General features: G+C 43.0%; 1 protein-coding gene across 1 annotated transcript in view; it reads right to left on the bottom strand.

Moving 5' to 3' along the window:
* LOC128943622 (kinesin-like protein KIF2A) overlaps positions 1 to 19,362 on the bottom strand; it is a 236,267-nt gene that overhangs the window by 134,384 nt on the left and 82,521 nt on the right. The window contains 3 exon segments of the mRNA XM_054286517.1: positions 12,483 to 12,537; positions 12,977 to 13,093; positions 16,010 to 16,104. Of these exon segments, the coding sequence (XP_054142492.1) occupies positions 12,483 to 12,537; positions 12,977 to 13,093; positions 16,010 to 16,104 (267 nt within the window).

The following is a 19,362-nucleotide window of genomic DNA, read 5'->3' as shown; positions in this document are numbered from 1 at the left end:
GGCGGAATACTTTATTTAACATAGAAATTGGGATCTGAATTTGGCTTTTAAAATTTTGGATTTTCTCAATTTCTATTTCACTTTCCCGGTTCTGTTTATTTTCTCTCAAATCATTATATATAGGAACTCCCAAACTTGATCCAGTTTCTTTGGGTAATAAGAAAATTGGTTTTATCACTCTAGCGGCGCAGCTGCCAGACCAGATCAAACCTAGGTGTTTAGAGTTCCCCTGAAATGTGTTCCAAAAGGGGTTCATCTCTTTTCTAGTACACTCATATAAATACTTGTAACAAAAAATTTTTCTTACCATTTTCACAATTTCTTTGCTTTTTACTAGTTCTGCTGAGCTCGTTTCAGCAGCATCACATTCAAAGCACAACCAGGCTTCCCCTATAGGGCACTCTCCTAGGAGTGGCTGCCTAAAAGTGGCAGTATTGTATGCTATCCAATACACCCTCTTATTTTTCTGATAAAGGACCAGTTGGGAGGGGTTAACACAATCAGGGTTAGAACTGATGTGGACTCTCGACAAGGAGCTCACTTCCTCCTCATAGAGGGATTGGTAGCATTCACTGCACCGCTCAGCTGGGCTTCCCAGAGCACCACCAGCAATCAGAGCCATCAGTACTACCCTTCCCAAGAGTCCGGTATGGGTCATCTTGCACAGCCTGCCCACCCGGACTTGCCTCTTGGGGAATTTTACTGAGGAAAAGCTTCCAAGCTCTTTAGAGTCCCTTCTACCCGCTTCTTTGGTTAAACCCCTCTTGGTCTGTTCCCTACCAATTTTGGTTTCCCCTCCCAGGGGAGTGTTCTGTAGAGGATTAACCTGGAGTCTTTAGAAATAAATTGGGGAACTTAACCAGAATTACTTATTTACAGTCTTAAACTTTTTACCAACATAGTTTACACAGAACAGTTTTAAAACATTTTAAGCAATATTTGAACTCTTGATACCAATTTTTTCCCACACAGTTCAGTCTTTTTGACTCTTCCTTCTGAGAGTCAACTTTAAATCACAGTATACTCAGGTGAATTAACTTGTGAAGCAGATGAATCCTTATCCAGTGCCCAGAGGTGAGTGGTGTGGACTCTGGCCCAATGCCAGAGGGAAAAACTGGGAGTCTGGCCCAATGCCAGAAGGAGAAAGGGGTGGAGTCCGGTCCAATGCCAGAGGGAGAATGGGGTGCAGTCCGGTCCAATGCCAGAATGCCAGAGGGAAAAAAACTGGTGTTGAATCCTGGTCCAATGCCAGGGGGTGAGAATGATGTGAGTCCAACCTTTTTCTTTTGGTCTGCACAGTCAAATTAGTAATGAAGAGTACCTGAAACGGGCTTTCAAACACAGGCATTAATTGTCTGCTATTTAATGATTTTATCAAAACTCAGTTTCTCTGTCTCATGTTATTGCTTAACTTCTCTTTTTCCATAGCTTGAATGTTTCTCTCATCAACTTCTACATACTCTGTATTTTGCAAGGAGTTGTATTTCTGTTAGCTAACTTAACTCCCAAAGTACTTTTATTCTCCTATTTTTTTTTCTGTGTATTTAATTCACTGGTTTTCTGTTCTATTTTTCAACATCTTATTTATCTCTTGCTTCTGTTTCTTACTTTCACTTAGAGCCTAAATATTTCTTTCAACCCCTTACACTTAAATTTTTGGGTTTTTTTTTTTTTTTCTTACACCATTCTTCTACACAATACACTTCCCTCTAAGGAAATGTGGTAAAACTTATAATGCACAATCTACATTACCTCTATTCTAATTTGTCTATATTCACTCTCACACATTCCTTCACACCCTCAAGACACAAACTGGATCCTTATTGCTAGATAATCACGGGTCCCTGTAGCCCCCCTCACCCTGGGGTTGGCCCACGGGTCTCCGTATCTCTGGGCCTCTTGGAAGGGCCCTGACTCTGGTTGCCTCTGGTGCACATTCACCTGTGAGGCTGTCTGCATGTCACTCATGCTCTTACAGCTACGGCTCCCTCACACACCTGAGGAGCACTAGTCTGCTTTGCAGGTCACACACACACACACTTCAGTCACAGCCCCCACCTGCCTGGGGAACAGTATCCTGGTATTGCAGGTCACACACACACACACTTCCACTGCCCCCTTCCCACCTGCCCGGGAAGTTGAGGCTGACTTTGCTTGTGACTCACTCTCACACACACGACAACAATAAGGTACCTTTTACTTTCACATCACTTATTACAAGTCAAGTATTACTGGCCAGTTTTGGTGCTATTGGATATCCTTTCTACCTAGCTGTTTTTGTCTAACTTCAGATGTTTTTTTTTCACTATACTATACTTCTTAGTACTTTGTTGAGACAGGACTTACCTGCTCCTGTATCTACTCAAAAATTCAAATTCTTCATTTCGGGGGCCCACCTCAAAGTTTACCAAGGGCTCTTCTAGATGTCGCATCGGGTCCCCTATAAAGCCCCTGACCTTCTAATCGTCACCTCTAAGGATCTTCCCTAAATAATCTTGTTCCCTGGCTATTGCCGCATCGAGACTAAGCTTTCTACAAAACCTCCTGACGTGTCCTGGCTCTCCACAGTAAGAGCAATGTCGCTCTCTCAAAGGGCCTTGAGGTGTCTCCATCCCTCTTGCACCTGACAGTACAAGAGGCCTATCCTTGCCTCCTCCTGGTGGTGGACCCGCCCACCCTGCACTTTCTCTAGCTACAGCAACCATGATCTTAGCCTTGGCCTTTGCTTTTTCTTCCTCCCTCCTTAAATACACCTACAATGCCTCTTTTAATAATTCATTTAAGTCCTTCTCTTGCCAATCTTCCATCTTTTCCATTCTTCTCCTTATATCAGGCCAAGATTTGGTAACAAATTGGACTTTTAGTAGCATTTGACCTTCTGGGGTGTCTGGGTCTATTCTAGAGTAAAACTGGAAGTTCCGCCTTAGGCAATTAAGCCAGGCAGCATGAGCTTCATCCGTCTCTTGTGTACCCTCAAATGCCAATTGGGTGTTAGTTCCTTTGGGAACTGACTCTTTGATCCCCCGTATTATCAAAGACCTATATTCCCTCATGGCCCTCCTCCCCTCCTCCTGGTTAGGGTTCCAGCTGGGCTCCGTTAGTGGCAATTTCTGTTCACCTGTTGGAACCTGGGGTCCTGGACTGTTATCTTTCTCCCAAATTCTTATGCCAGCCACCCTAATCATCTGGACCTCTTCTGGGGAAAATAATATACTCAGGATGGAATTCATCTCCCCCCAAGTGTAGATATTTGGACCTAGAAATTGATCCACTTGGTTGGCTATGCCCACTGGGTCCTCCACTAAATGCCCCAACTCTTTCTTGAATCCTCTCACCTCAGAAGCAGTTAGGGGAGCATTCACAAAGCCAACACCTCCCGCTACTCCTCCCATAGGAACCTCTCTGAGGGGAAAGAGTCTCTCTGCCTTGGAGGTCTTGGATCTGGTGCTACAGTACGGCCCATTTTCAGATGCCAAACTACTAGTTTGAGGGATATCTGGGTTACCCTGAACTTTCTGTCCATCAGCAGATGTATTTGCTGATAGCTGTTTATCGGGCAAGGAGGCATTTTTGTCCCAACTAGGAGGAGGTATAGGGACAGCAATAGGAGGGGGAGAAGAGCCTGAGTGTATATTAAGCGGAGCTGGAGAAGGGGTGGATAATGCAGCAGGTGGAGTAGGCGCTTGTGGTGATGCAGAAGGAACTGGCGGAGATACTGGGTTTATCATAGCGGAAGCTGAAGAGGTAGAAGGAGGAATTTGAGCAGGTGGTAATGAGATGGCAGCCGGGGGAAGAACCGGACCTGCCATTTGAGGTGCTTGAAGAAGAGGATTATAAAGTGGAGGGGCAGAAGGAGGCAAATAATCCAGGGGGTCCCATCTTTTACGAGTTCTATCATCCCCTCCTTCACTCCCCTCTTTCTTCCTCTGTATCTTACAAATTCGCACCCCTTCATCCCCAATAGCGCTCTTTACCCAGCAAGATATATACAGTAATTGCTCAGGATCAGTATCTCCTTGAGCTGTCAGATAATTATTTAATAGTTGGTACATCCACTTATCCTTTGTCCCACACCAAGGACATCCTCCTTGCACCTCTAATTCTGGCCACACTTCCATACAATAATGGATCATTTTCACTTTATCTAATCCCTCCGTGGCCTCTATAGAATCCCATTTTAGTAACAGTTCTCCCAAGGGACTATTGGGATGTATTTCCCTCAGTCTCTTGCCGGTCTTTTTACTATTACACCCTCACATTTTTCAGGTCTCAATAAAAAAGTCTCAAAGGTGCCTCAACTGACCGGTAATTTCAAAAAAACCTTGTTTGAGGAGATTCAGCCTCCTCCACTGAACTTTAAATTTCTGCCTGATGCTCAGGACTTTATACTGAAACAACTGCCCAATCTCTTGATTACCCAACTTGCCAGCGTCAGGTCTTACATCTATTGGGACTTGAACACACGAAGCCTCGGCCGAAGAGTCCGGGTCGTGCCTGACTCCCTCAGTCAGGAAAAACAACTGCCTGATTTTTAGTTTGCCTAACTCGCCAATTTTTAGGCTTCACCGTATCAGGACTTAAAAGCAAACCACAGCCTCCTTCGCTGGGGTTTGTGCCTGACTCCCTTTGTCAGGACTTACTTTGCCTGCAGGGCTTGTGAAACACCCGAATCCTTCTCGGGACTGACAAATCTTACTCGAATCCTTCTCGGGACTGACAAATCTTACTCGGATCCTTCTCGAGACTTACAAAAGTGCCTGACCTCCCTTTGTGAGGACTTTGGGGTGCGTGCCACTCATACACAGTAATTCACTCTGCACGCCCGGAGTGGGGGGGCCCTTTATTCCCCCTTGGGAGACGACTTCACTCACGCTAATTCCACTCGCTTTCCCCTGTTTCCGGCCTGCCCCTTCGCAGGGAGTCAGGAAACGCGATACTGAGGGGTCCCTCTCACTTCGAAGGTCCAGCTGCCGGCCCGCGTCTCACTCACAAACACATGCGCACGACTACCACTCCCGCCACTGGGTTTCTCACCAGTCCGGTGCTCCGGTGCTCCTCTGCGTCGCTGTCCTGAGCCAATCTCTCTGGTCCTAGTAGCCAGCTGTCCTCTGAAGATCCAAGATGGCCAGTCCTGAGTCCTCTTGCGGAGTGGCTATCCCGGACGAGAGCCCCCAGCTGAAATAAACAGGGTCAGGAGACTTCTTCTCCTTTTTGATGCCTTTATTAAAAGTGATCAGCTCAGGATTGGGCAGCTCGACGGGTCTGCAGCATCCGTCGTCTCTCCCAAGGCGAGTCAGAGGAGGAGGATATGCACAGCTCTGTCCACAAAGTGGCAGAGCCGGGGGAATCCAGTCCTCGTGAGAGCCTTTTGGGCGTGGTATTCCCCGCCAGGTGTTGCCCCTCCCACTCAGTCGGCCTGGTCTCACCGCCGGGGTCATCTCTCCTGGTCAGGGCGAGAGGCTCCGAAGGTGTTCCGCGTCTCTGCAGGCTCAGCACTCGGCTCCTCATGTCCAGACATCACTCCAGTCTCTCAACTCTTAGGTGGCTCGTTGTTTTTGGGGTTTCTCCGTGAGTTTGGAGTTGGGGGTCCCACAAAGCATTCTGGTCTTGGGAGTCACTTTGCATAGCCCCCCCCACCTTCTCAGGTCTCTTCACCCTTCTGGGAAAAGTACACCTTAGCCTCGGGCAAGGCTCTGCTAATACAAAAGGAGCGATTAGCCTCAACGACCCGTGATTACAATAACAAAACACGAAGGATGAACATGAATGGCAGACAGTGGAGGGCCATGAATCAGGCTCAGCCCAACTGGTTGAGTTAAGGGCCGTTGACATGGCATTCCAGGAATTTTCTCAGGTGCCTCTGAACTTGGTTACTGATTCTGCCTATGTCACAGACATAACTAAGCATTTGGATTGTTCACTTCTGAAGGAAGTCAATAATGCAGTTTTGTTTCAGTTATTGAAAGCCTTGTGGAGTGCAATTCAGGCCTGAGTCCATCCGTATTACATCTTGCACATTCAGAGTCACACCAATTTGCCAGGTTTCATAGCAGAAGGTAATGCCAGGGCTGACAGGTTGGCTAACCCTGCCTGCGTAGTGCCTCAGCCTGACAAGATTGCGCAAGCCAAAGCGTCGCATGATTTTTTCCATCAAAGTGCACATACTTTGCAGAAACAGTTTCATTTGACACCAACTGAGGCTCATGACATTGTCGGTTCTTGTGCTGACTGTCACAGATTTGCTGCACCTTTACCAGCGGGGGTGAACCCCAGAGGCCTTAAGGCCTTGCAGCTTTGGCAAGCAGATGTCACTCACATTGCTGAATTTGGCCAACTCAAGTATGTGCACGTGTCTATTGATGCATTTTCCTCTGCCATGTGAGCCTCTGCTCACACTGGAGAAAAGAGTCACGACATGATTGCCCATTGGAGGATGGCTTTGCAATCTTGGGAATACCTTCTTCTGTGAAAACTGACAATGGCCCTGCCAATGTCTCACAGAAGCCGTGGCAGTTTCTGCACCTATGGGGAGTGTCACACAAGCTTGGTATCCTGCACTCTCCAACGGGCCAGGCCATTGTTGTACGCGCTCGTGGTACCTTGAAGCGTGTTCTAGTCAAGCAGAAAAGGGGAATGCCTGGAGAAAGGCCACATAGTTGATTGTAAACATCTCTATATACAATCAACCATCTTACAGTGCCACAGAATTCAGAGAATCCTGTCATTCTAAATCATTGCATTCTTCAGGTGAGATGCACCTGCCTTGAGCAAAGGTCCGGATACGGGATCTAACCCCTAATAAGTGGGAAGGCCCATACGACCTTGTCACTTGGTGTTGCGGGTATTGTCGCAGACATCTTTTCATGAAAATCCTCTCATTAGGATCTTTTCTGCTGAGAAGCTTCGGCAACAAAATGTGAACAATGGTTATCTGCTGCTTTGGAATGCAACAGGTGCATCTGTGATTGGCCCATCTTGGATGTTTACAATTAATGGCCAACCACAGCCCAGTTAGCTTGGACTCTCTGTCTGAGACACAAACCTTTATTATTCATTCCTTTCTATTCTTAGGTTAGCTAGCCTTCTAAGATGAAACTTTTCCTTCTATTCTTTTTAGTATAGTTTAAATGTAATATATATATATATATCATAAAATAATAAATCAAGCCTTCTGAACACGGGGTCAACATTCTCGTCTCTTCCCTCACCTGAAAATCCCTGTGAACACTGTCACAGGGTATGCCTGTGTTTCCACAGATACTGAAGTGTGATGGGTACCTGCGAGATGTGTCTGCCCTAAATTGCAACACCAAAACCCGAATGTGGCCAACAGACAACCTCCGAATGATGATCAAGATGATGACCGTCAATCAGATGGCCCCTCCACAAGTGGGGAGTGAACATTTTATCCTGCTTCTGAAAAAGGACTGTTGACAGGCTAAGACTGTCAGTTTTGAACAAATCAATAAGTAGTTACTATATTAAATTTACTATTGAGATTGTATTAGAATAAGTAAATTATTTAGGATTAGATAGCACACTTCTTGTAAGAGGGAATCACAAGATCCAATCTCTCTGACCATTTTTAATTGACGTCCAATTGAGGAACCTCTGGAGCAGTGTTCGTTCTCCTTCCTGCAAGGGGCCCTGCAGAGGATTAAAAACACCGCCTCCATCTTTAAACAAAAAGGGGGAACTGTGGATGTGACAGCCTGGTCAGAGAGCGAGAAAACGAGATTAGTTTTCTCACAGTGGACTTGTGAGACTTTTTAGGGAGTTGTAGAGAAATGATGATAACTTGTTAGTATAAATAACCCGCAAGTGGTGTTTTCCTACTCTGTTTTTCTGTTCTTCTCAAGGACTGTTTGTGAGAAAAGTGTTTTGTTAATTAGCCAATCACATTGAATGTATCAGAACTGTCTATAAAAAGAGAAGAGCTTTTCCCATTAAATCTGCTGCTGTGCAAATCAGCCTGCTTAGAGTCTGTGCCACTTTCTTACTCAATAGTGACAGTTTTGTATGCAGATCTAATTGAAATTAAAGTTATAAGTTAGGAAACCTCTACTAACATTCTGCATTCATTAGTGCATTTGAAATTACTTCATTTACAAACTTGCAAAGCCTTCCAGAGAAAGCAGTTTCAAAATACCTTGTGGAAACTTTGCACAAAAATGTTGTTAATGATGTTACATCTTAATGATATCAGAAAGAGCTGAACTGTTCTCTCTGTGTGGGAAGTTTGATACACTGCCTGACTGTATTGAATAATTTAAGCAATTCAGAAACTAATTTAATAAGAATTTTTCTATTGTATTTCTAAATGCCGTTCATTATATCAGAAATCCTCTTGAATTTTGCCTAACAAGTGAGGAAAGATAGCTTCTTATTTAAGGAGCTGGGGGAAGGAGACTTGGGTTTGGTTTTTGTTTTGCCCTCTTCAGAGAAGATGCAATAAATCTATACTTAGCCTTAAAAGAATAGAGGCACAGGATGAGACATTAATATATCCCATGGGAACATGAGAATTTGAAAATTTAGCACCTCTTCATTTCAAAGCCTTCAGTCTCATCTACTAGAAAGTGCCTCAGCATTTTCTTTCATCATTCTGAGAACAGGGGACAGCCAGTCTATGCCTTGTTCTCTCTCTTTTCAGTACCTTTCTCTCTGGTTTTAGTTTGTATTCATTTCAAAAGAGAAACCTCTTTTCCTTATAAAGGAGATAGGCCAAATTTTTTTCTATACTTGTTATGCTAAAATTGTTCTCTGCAAGAGAAGTACTTGTCCAAATCTCCACAATCTAAATAAATGGCCTCCCCTTTGTGTCGATTAAGCCTCTAGCAAAGACAAAACAACAAAAAGGTGCTCAGTTTTGTGCCCTCCTGCCATTGTAAGGTAAGAGGCAGGAAGCAAAAATCCAACAGTCTTTAACCTTTCCTTTAAAACAACACTGTCTGATCCCACCCCAAAGGCACAGAGAGTAAAATACTACCTAGAAGTAGCAAGGTGGTAACAAGCAGTACAAATGTCCTACTACTCTCTTTCCAGAAGAGCTCTGGGGAGTGCTTTACACATATGTGCCAGTGTGTATCTATGGGGACATGTGTACCAAAGTGTGTAAGTCTACACATATAATACCTGTGTGTGCCAGTGTGCACAACACTGGGTGCACACACACAAGTACCAAGGTGTACACGTGTTATGTGCATTACTATATACATGTGTGTTAAATTACCCCCTCTCAGGTGTGACTAAGTTTGTCTACAGCTCTGTGTTTGCGAGTGTGCACAGGTTCTACAAGTGTGAGCACAGCCCTGTGTAAGAGATGTGTGTTTATGACATTACACATATTAGTGTGCACAGATATATACTTGCGTTAATGTACACAAGTTCTACATACAAGCAAGTCTTGTGTTTGTGAGTGTGTGTGCATTGGTAGAGACTGTACATAAGTGAGTGTCTCTGTGGCACACGTGCTAGCATGTGCAAGTAGAGCGTGCACAGCTCCGTGTGTGTGTACAAGTGTGTGCTGCTAACAAGTACCTCTGTACTCCAAGATTCTATACCAATAAACAAGTACCTGTGTGTGTGTACTACTTCTGCATATACCCCTACGTGCAGACATGGACTGAGCATGCCCAGAAACATGGCTCTGGATGCACAGCTCTGTGCATCTGGCTGCTGTCTCACCTGAGAAAACAAATGTGTGTTTGTGCATGTCAATGTGTATGTATCACTACTGAGCTCTACTGACCAGAGGAGCCCCTAACTCCCGGTGTACAATATGTAGAGTTCAACTTAGCTTGTAACAGATACAAACCAACCCATTCAAACTGCTGTTATTTATATTCTTACCTTGTGCCTTAATTTTGCGGTAGACTTGTTAAAACTTATAAATGTGTGAACTCATTCTCGTATATTGATAGACTAACACTACTCCCCTGTTACTGTACTTTGTGAAAGACAAGTGAAAGCCTCACAAGACTACTCTACATGCTTTAGATAACTGTTTAAGTAACATTTTAAACAGAGAATTAAAATTATATTAGTCATTAATATAATTGTCCTATGAAAATTACAAGTATCTGTTAAGGAGAGGAACAGTGAAAAGCACTAAAATGATTTTTAAAACCTTTTAAAATTTCTAAAGTGAGTGGTTGCTTCTCACAGAAACAATGAGAAATAACTATTCTTTGTCTTGTTATTAGATGCATCTATATTCATACAACACAAACTTTTATCCTCTTGTGATATTTGAGTGTTTTTATAGATTTTTCACTATTAACTGTAAAGGCAGATATAATCCTGAGACAGGGGGTTAGAAATTTAACTTGGGGTAGAAACCAGTTTTGGATTTAGCTGAAGAGTGCTGTTTTAGCTTGTTTAGTCTATAGCCTGCTAAACTTATTTAGTCTGCTAAATTGCTGTGCTCCCAAAAGGCCTGCAGAGAGAACAGAGGAGATTCAAGGCTACTTAGAAAGGAATGCAAGCTTCCAAGCTGGAGAGAGATAAGGAGGGGCCCCACTGACCTTGGAAAGAAAACTGAAGCTGGGTTGCAGGCACAGTGAACATTACAGTGACGTTACTGGAGAACTGCACAGGCTCATAAAAACTGATAAGACAGTTTTAATACAAAACGGGGATAGGAAATGAAACTTTATGCATATGCAACAAGTTAAGGGATAAAATATACTCGGGAATTCTTGGGAGTGCGCATGTCCTTTGAGGGAGCTATCCTGCATGCGTCTGGCACTGTAATAAATCATACTGGCTTTACAACTTTTACAAGTCATGGAGTTTTTTTTTCTGCAAATCACTCATAGGGTTAGAATTAGAAATGCAGAGCTATCAAGAAATGTTATATGAGCAGGAGATTAAAGTGTTCTCATATGTTTTTACTTCCTTGAAAGGGTGTGTTAGTTTAACACAACCTGGCTTTTATCTGGGGTGGAGGAAGACACAGAGGCTGCTTCTGAAAGAAAAGTTCCTTGAAACTTTTATGTCCAGCAGAGACAATCCCTGAAAGCTCTGACGATGGACATATTGGCTGGCCTGATTAGAGAAGTTTGTAACACCTCTGTGGTGACATATTTAAGAATGAAAAAAAAGCGTGCAATCTCTCTTTCTTCCTCCCCTCAGAAGGGTGGCAAGGGGGCTGCCAGGCCCCTTCCCTGAATGGCTGCCGGAGCCCTTCTCAGCCGGGGCCATTCCGCTAGAGGGGCCATCCCAGTGCCATGAGCAGCCACATGGCCAAGATCAGTGCTGGGAGTACCCATGTGGCCAAGACGGTGCCGCTGAAATCAGGCAGCCAGGGGGACGGGGTTGGGGTGGTGCCACGTGGCTGCTGCTCTCTCAGCATGGCTTGCAATGAACTTTACTTGCTTAGCTGGTTTTAACCAGCCATGCTGCAGACAGAAAGGCAGGAGTGGCAGCAGTAGCTTTCTTTTTTTTCAGTGCCTCGCATTAAAAAAGGCTGGTGGCCGGCACTGCCTGCATGGTGCCAGCAGGGACCACATGGCCAGCAGGTGAGGGAACTTGACAACAAAAAAACCTATGGAGACCAATTTTCTCCCAAGACAGAGAAAAAGAAAAGCTGAAGACACGTGAGGAGAACAACATGGTGACACTAAGGTCAGTGAAAAGAAGGGAGGGGTGAAGGAGGTGCTCCAGGCATCGGAGCTGATCTACAAGCTGTGGTGAGGACTATAAAATAACAAACTGTTTCCCTTTAATTCATGAAGTTCATGGGGGGATGTAGAAGTCTACCCACAGCTCATGAGAAAAAGGTGCTCACGTTGGAGCATGTGGATACTGAAAAGCTATAACCTAGTGACAAACTTGAAGAGAGAAAGAGGACCCTTGCTTCCAGAGATAGAGGAAGAGGACCCTTGATTTTATACTAGAACAGCTCATCCTTAAAAACTGTACTCCATGAGCTAAATGACCCATAAAAAACAGTTATGGGACGACTGTTTTGCTTGTGGAAGGGACTCACATTGCAGCAGGTTTGGGCAGGACTACTACTTGTGAAAATTAGAATGGCATTGGAGAAGTTCACAAAGAACTGTCTCCTATGGGAAGGATCCCACGGCATAGCAGAAGAGACTCCTCTCCCCAAGCGAACTGAAGAAAGATTTTTAGAAGTGACAAACTGACTAAAAACACCATGTTTTGTCTCCCTGTGCTGTCGGTGGAAAGGAAAAAAGGGCTGGGGGGAGGGGAAGTGTTCTAAAGGTTTATTTTAATTCTTATTATCCTATTTTAATTCTGTTAATAAATTTTTCTTTATATCTTTAAAGTTTTGAGCCTGTTTTGCCCTTAAAGTGTTTCTTTCCAATCCTTACCTCAACTCATGAACCCCTTTAGTTGTTCTTTTCCCCTCCTCTGCTCAACTATAGCAGAGGAGAATGAATAAATGATTTTTCGTGGGTGCCTGGGGCTTACCCAGTGTCAAACGCGGACAAAGGGAAAGAGATAACATTTACCTCTGTTATCTCTGGCAGGAATGTCATTCTTAATAGGTGCCATGGTTCGTCGACTCTGTAAAAGAAAGAAATATCTGTTATTTGATCACCTTATTATTGAAAATGTAAACTGCAGCCCTACCTCTGCTTCTTTCCAGTAAATAAAAATAACATGACATCATCAATACAAAGAAGTGATTGCTGCCAAATCCTTCCTATAAGAGCCCAGGGTGAAGACTAAACTATGTATACTGTTTCAAAACAACCTCCAAAACATTTTCTATATTTTTCCTTGAGATATATTTAGTTATATAAATATTAGTCCCCAACTCCTTTTCTACCAAACCTGTTCTTATAAAATTGTTAGAAACCCCTATTCAGCATAGGAAAAAGAAAGGAACACACTTATCAAGTAGTTCCACAGACACAAAAGTTAGATTTAAAAATTCAAGCATAACAACGTGTATAGGAGTACTGAAAGTTTAATATGAACATGCTGCATAGGTATTACCAACCTTCATGATTTTGTTCACTTTAGCTGTTGAAGTAGGTGGTGGTGTCTCTGGACTAGGTTCAATATCTTCATCAGATGCAAGATCTGGGTTAAGTGAAAATATGCTCTCCAAGTCAATCTGTGTAAAAGAATATAAAATACATTTATGATTCTTAGAACAATATTTACCCTCTATTTCTCCTGATATTTTTGAGAATAAACAATAAATATATTTAGTGCTTTTACCCCACAATTTCTTAATTCTATAACCTCAATGATCTTATTTTATTTTCACTAAAAACAGTGTAAGCTTTGGTCTTCATGTAAGTTTAAAACAGATCCTTCAGAAAAGAGAGTAATTAAAAATAACCATATGTCAAAGCCTGGACAGCAAGGAGTTAATGCACTGCTATGTCTCAAACACTGATAGCTGTGCAAGTGGGCAAGTTAGAACAGGATGTGGCTGGAGAGGAAGACCATACAAAGGTAGGGCAGTACCTTTCTGTGGCCCACTTCCCTGTTCTGGTTCACGGTGACTTCACAATGTAAAGGACAGTGCAAGCGCAGAAGTGAGGTCAAGAAATGGGCATGAACTGTGGACAGAAGGCCAATCCAATAGAGGAGGATCGAGACGACCAAAGACCCTCATAGTCCCCCAATCCATTTCCAGAAAGGCTTAGAAGAGCAGACTGTGCATGCTACTTCATTGATGAGGAGAGCAAGAAACCTAATCCTAAGGCGGGGAAAACTTATCTATAAAAAGATACCCCCACAAAGATACCTCCCGGACCTTGAACACCCCATCAGCTGGATCAACACTGGAACCAGGACTGGTGATCTCCTTTCCTCTCCTACCTGATCTCTCACTCTCTCTCTATTCCTTCTTTTCTTCTATTTCTCTTACTACTAGAAAATAAGGACAAAACTTATACCAATTTCCACACCAAGTGTATGATTTGATAATAAAACTTTGTAAGCTTTTTCAGACCCTTCTAGCTTTTGACATTTTCAACCACAGGCATCTATGAATCTTGGGTGTTCCCTTCTTCTTAGGAGTAGGATGTGATACCAATAAGTATTGATAATTCTGTAAAGTGATTAAATTAAAACAGAAGTAGATAGTATTACTGTGGTAATTTGACAGTCACTGCAGAATATGAAAGACATTTTGTAACATAAAAAGAAAGAAATCTCAATCATTTGAAATTTCCCAGACAATGCAAAAGAAACACATGAACTACAATCACCCAAGAAATAATAAGTAGAGTTGAAGCCACATCAAATTTATGATTCTATTTTTTTTCCTTGTAAGCCCTCCTCATTCAAAAAGCTGCAAAATGTAAGGAGGATAAGACAGGAACTTAAAAATAACTGGCTTCAGATCTATTGAAACTCGGTTTCCTAAAATCTTAAATAGCTTTGGTCTCTATAGACTGCTACTTCCTCTGGCTGGACCTTTCAAAGACCTCACTACTCTATGGATTCTGTATCTAGCAAGATGAGTTCAGCTGATGAGATCACCAGGACATTCTCACAACCTTTTTTTTCCTTTTTCCCATGTTTTGACAAAACTGGTGAAATGCAATTATTTCTGAGCTGCTTCTCTGTGGAGAGTTTTGTTCAGACATGGCTTATAGAAAAAGGCCATGATCATATACAGCTGGTTAAGCAGTAAGAAGCAGCTGTAAGTAGTAAGTTCTCAGCCTTTTTCCTTACGAGAAAAACAATAACACTGTGTCCTTGGTTATATGATGAGAAAAACATGGTGAAAAACATGGAGTCCTTGAGGCTAGTAAATAACAGTCAACAGCAGGATATGAAAAACAAGTATTAGCCTCAACAAGAAACCACAGGTATTAGCAACAAAGGAGGGGTTGGCATGTAATCTGTAACCAATGATGAGCTTAGCTTTTGCAATATGTATGAGCTTAATTAACACTACTATAAAAGTATGTAAGCTGGATCAATAAATCTGAGACCAATGATCATCAATAGGATGTGCAAGTCTCCCTTCACTTTCGTCACTTCTCCAAATTTCAGCTGAAACTGGCCAACATGGTCCAAAATTTACAGGAAGATGGGACAGCAAAGCATAACTGAGACAGACACAGTTTCTTAAAGAAAGCAGGGCTGGAAAATTATTGCCTAAAACAAACAGACTAGCAGTTTAATCCCTCAATAATACAAACAGAAAAGGATTTTTAATCCAGTTCCCACTGGCTTCCTGTCTGAATTGCAAGTCATTATCCCTCTTGAAAATTTGATTTTTCTACTTGTAAAAAGGGTAACAAGTTCAGCCTTTGTAATCTGTTTCAAAATCAAAATATGAACAGCACTATATAAAAGCTATAACAAAGAACTCCGGACGTAAAATTTAATACAGCAGAAACCAGCATTTGCCTAAAAACTCCCATTTAAAACAGTCTGTAAACAAAGAATCATCTGATGCCATTTTGATTTTTGCCTTTTTTTCCCTTATATATTTTCTGCATTCTTTACAAGTATATTTGTAACCTATTGCATTAGTGACTGATTGTCCCAGTAATTTTCCATGCCCTTTCCCTAGACAGAAAGAAAACAAATTCCAGAGCTCCAAGCCCTGGGGGGTACAAGGACCCTATTCTATCTTGGTTCTTCCTGGCTACCAAGGTTGAGAAGAACTCTTCACGATAAACAAAGTACAGCTAGTACTGAGGAAGGGAAGACTTAGAAGGGGCTTGATCCAGGGGGAATTGCCTCACCACTTGTGCTCCTAATTGTTTTTTTTGTCAATTATGCTAATTTACAAAACCTATAAAACTGTATGCACCCCTTGTAGGGGTGGGCTTTTGTGGACATTCCCTATAAATGCCCCTGGAGGCCTACAAATAAAGATACACTTTTATATTACCTCCTATATTAAAACTCTCCTGAGTTTCATTTCTAGGTTGAAAAAGGCAACAGTTATGTAAATTAAGATTTACATTTTCTCCATTTCCAGTGCAAATTCCAAAGCATAATTCATGCAGATGGCACATTTTTTAAAAGACAAAAGTTCTAAAATAATTAGGTTTACCTCTTTGCCTTTAGTATCTGCATTTTCAATCCATTCAACAGTTACACTTTCATTATCTTCATTTAGAGATGTTACCATAGCTTGATGAATTCGGCCTAGAAAGGAAACACAAAAGATGAATTACCAGATTAAAAATTTTTCAAAAAGTTATTTTAATCCCTGCTCTGAGAAATGCAGATAGAAGCAGAAAAAAAAAGGGCTAAAAAAAAGTGATAAATAAAAAATGATTCCTGGCCACACTGTAAAATGGCTCAGATTTGATCTAGTCAGAGGGTAGATCTAGCCAGAGGCTCTAATGGGACAGTCAAGTGTACAAGTGAAAAACTTAATGAACAAAAAACTAAGTGGCAAGTAAATAAAATACCATGTGAAAGCCATACCACTTGGACTCTTTTCTGAGTCTCCCTTGGGTGGGAATGTTTCCTGAGGTGCATTTCACAAAGGCTTGTTTGTCTCCCTTCGAGGCTGATATAAAATTAAACATCCTGACATAGGAGGGAAGTCCCCTGAAAATGTATTCTGATATCCACTTCTTGTGGGTATTCGATCAGCTGGTAATTCAACTAAAATTAAATTGCTCCCAATTTAATACAAATCATAATTTTAAAAACAATTATTAACACAGACTGTTAAGCTGAAGTTAAGGTGCCATTGCTGACTTCTTCAGTGAAATAGCCAAAGCCACAAAGCCCCCAAAAAGTACAAAACAACCAGTAAATCTTCAGTAGGAATAAGGGTTTTCCTTCTCAAATACATAGTGTATTGCATTTTTGAAATGCCATCCATCATACTTTTTCTTATTTCTTATGTGTGGCAGCAAGAAGCAATTGGAAGAGCAGAGCAGCCATGCACTGACACAAAGGTGCATGTCACATTGATTTCACATCTATTTTGCCCTAAGAGTACCAAGTACTGGAGTTTCAAAAGAACATGAGTCCAATGTGACTGCTCCTCTAACATCCTTCTTTAATGAGCCATAGCAAAATCAAGCAACCCCTTATTCCATCTCATTTGAGAGGGAAACATAGCGGATACAGTAAAAAAAGAAACTGTAGCAGACAAGAAAAGTCTCATAGAATAATTAGAAAGCCCTTGCTCACTTTGGTCATTCTTGCTCTCTGGCAATTCACAAAAATGTGGTGGGTTTAGCGCTGGCAACACACCAGTGCACCTACTAGAATATACTTACTCATTTCCTGCTGTGGGATAGGATTAGGATGAAGGCAAAGCAGGTTCAAAACTTTAAAAAGGTATAAAGAAATCTTTATTAACAGTAACTAATAAAAAAGAAAAAGAAGAATCAAAATAAAACCTTTAGAACACTTCTCCTCCCCCCTATAACCTTTTCTTTCCCACTCACAATGTACAGAAACAATTCAGTCAGTTTATCACTTCTAGAATAGTCTTTCTTCAGTTCACTTAGGGAGAGGAGACCCTCTTGTCGATTTACGAAGACTTCTCCACAAGAAAACAGTTCTCTCATAGCTTTTAATTTCCATGAATAGCAGCCACCCGGAAAATCTGCAATCATGAAGTCCCTCCCATTTTTCACAGCTTTTCCCACAGATGTGTTTATGGGCCATGCCAACTTATGGGGTATTATTTTATGGATGAGCTGTTCAAGAGCAAGGGTTCTCTTTATCTATATCTGAGATCATCCCTGAGAACAGAGGTTTTCTTCTTCTTTCCCTGGGGCGGAGGGTCTTCATCACTCTTCTCTCTCTGTTCAAGCTTCTCATGAAATTACAGCAACTTCAACACCTGCTTGCTTTAGGATAGATGCCTTTGCTCATATCTACAATTTGAACGCTTCATCCCCCATACTTTTCAATGGGTTACAGGGAACAAGAGTCTGATGTATCAATTATATCTTTTCCATGGCTTTACAAGAGTACTTCAACCCCAAGATCGAGGCATGGCCTCATCCCTTCCATCTGGGACTTGAACTGTTCTTCAAAGACCTTGGTATCTTCATGTTGTTCCTCTACATGTTCTCACTCTGTCCTCTTCTCTCACCCAAGGGAGGATTGATGCCTGTAGGTCTCGTCTGTGCACTGAAAGAGTTAATATCTCACCCAGGCCTGGTGAGAGGTCATATGATTTCTGCCGGGCAGTGGCGGAGCTGTTTACAGTAGAGGATTTCTTTGGCAGCCTTGCTGGTGAGGGGACGCAACTATCTCAGTAGCCAGGCTAGAACACAGTAGCAGTGTTGTCTTCACAGCAGCGCTGTTGTTGCTTCTCAGTCAGGGCTCCTCTCCAATGTTCTCCCTGACCGCCCCACCCCCTTTGTTATGAACAAAAATTCAGTTGATTTTTTTCTGTGAGAAAAAAAGTTACCACTACTGCTGGGCTGCTGCCTGTGTTATGGTAATTACGGGTCGTTGTCGTTAATGGTTGTTTTTGTATTAGTAAAAGCCCTGGCTAGGGCGAGGTAATGGCCCTTCTCAGAGACAGTAATGGGTGGAGACCTTCCCAAACAGTGAGGAGAAGAGATCTGGAGGGGAGAGGTTATGCAAAGTGACTCCAAGACCAGCATGCTTTGTGGGACCCCGACTCCAAACCCACGGAGAAAACCCCAAAAACAACGAGCCAAATAAGAGATGAGAGACTGCAGTGATGTCTGGATGTGAGGAGCGGAGTGCTGGGCCTGCAGAAATGCTGGAAACCTTCATTGGTCCTCACCCTGTCTTTGAGAGTTCCCGGGCCAGGTCTGGGAGGAAGCAAGACTCGGACCGAAGCGGGGAGATCTGATGGAGACACCATGCCCTAAAGGTTCCCACGAGGACTGGATCCCCCAGCTCTGCCCCTAGTGGACAGAGCTGCGCATATCCTCCTCCTCTGAGTCGCCCTGGGAGACAGGACAGGGACTGCAGCCCTGCCGAGCCGCCCAATCCTGAGCTGATCACTTTTAATAAAGGCATTAAAAAGGAGAAGAAGTCTCCTGGCCCTGTTTATTTCAGCTGGGGTGCTCGTCCGGAATAGCCACGCCGCAAGAGGACTCAGGACTGGCCATCTTGGACCCTCAGGACAGCTGGCTATCAGGACCAGAAGGATCGGCTCAGGAGCAGCGACGCAGAGGAGCACCGGAGCACCGGACTGGTGAGAAATCCGGTGGCAGGAGTGGGAGACGTGCGCATGTGTGTGTGAGTGAGAGGGCTGGCAGCCGGACCCTCGACCTGAGAGTGGACCCCTCAGTACCGTGTTTCCGGACTCCTGCGAAGGGGCCGGCCGGGAACAGGGGGTGGTGCTTCGAATTTGTGTGAGTGAGTCGTCTCCCAAGGGGGAATAAAGGGCCCCCCCCCTCCGGGCGTGCAGAGGGAATATTTGTATGAGTGGCACGTACCCAAAGTAAG

This window comes from Melozone crissalis, unplaced genomic scaffold, assembly GCF_028551555.1.
Source record: "Melozone crissalis strain CALT ecotype California unplaced genomic scaffold, PUWL_Pcris_2 ptg000049l_1, whole genome shotgun sequence".
NCBI lineage: Eukaryota > Metazoa > Chordata > Aves > Passeriformes > Passerellidae > Melozone > Melozone crissalis.
Note: the sequence above shows the minus strand (reverse complement) of the source record. Positions and strands in the feature narration are given on the sequence as shown.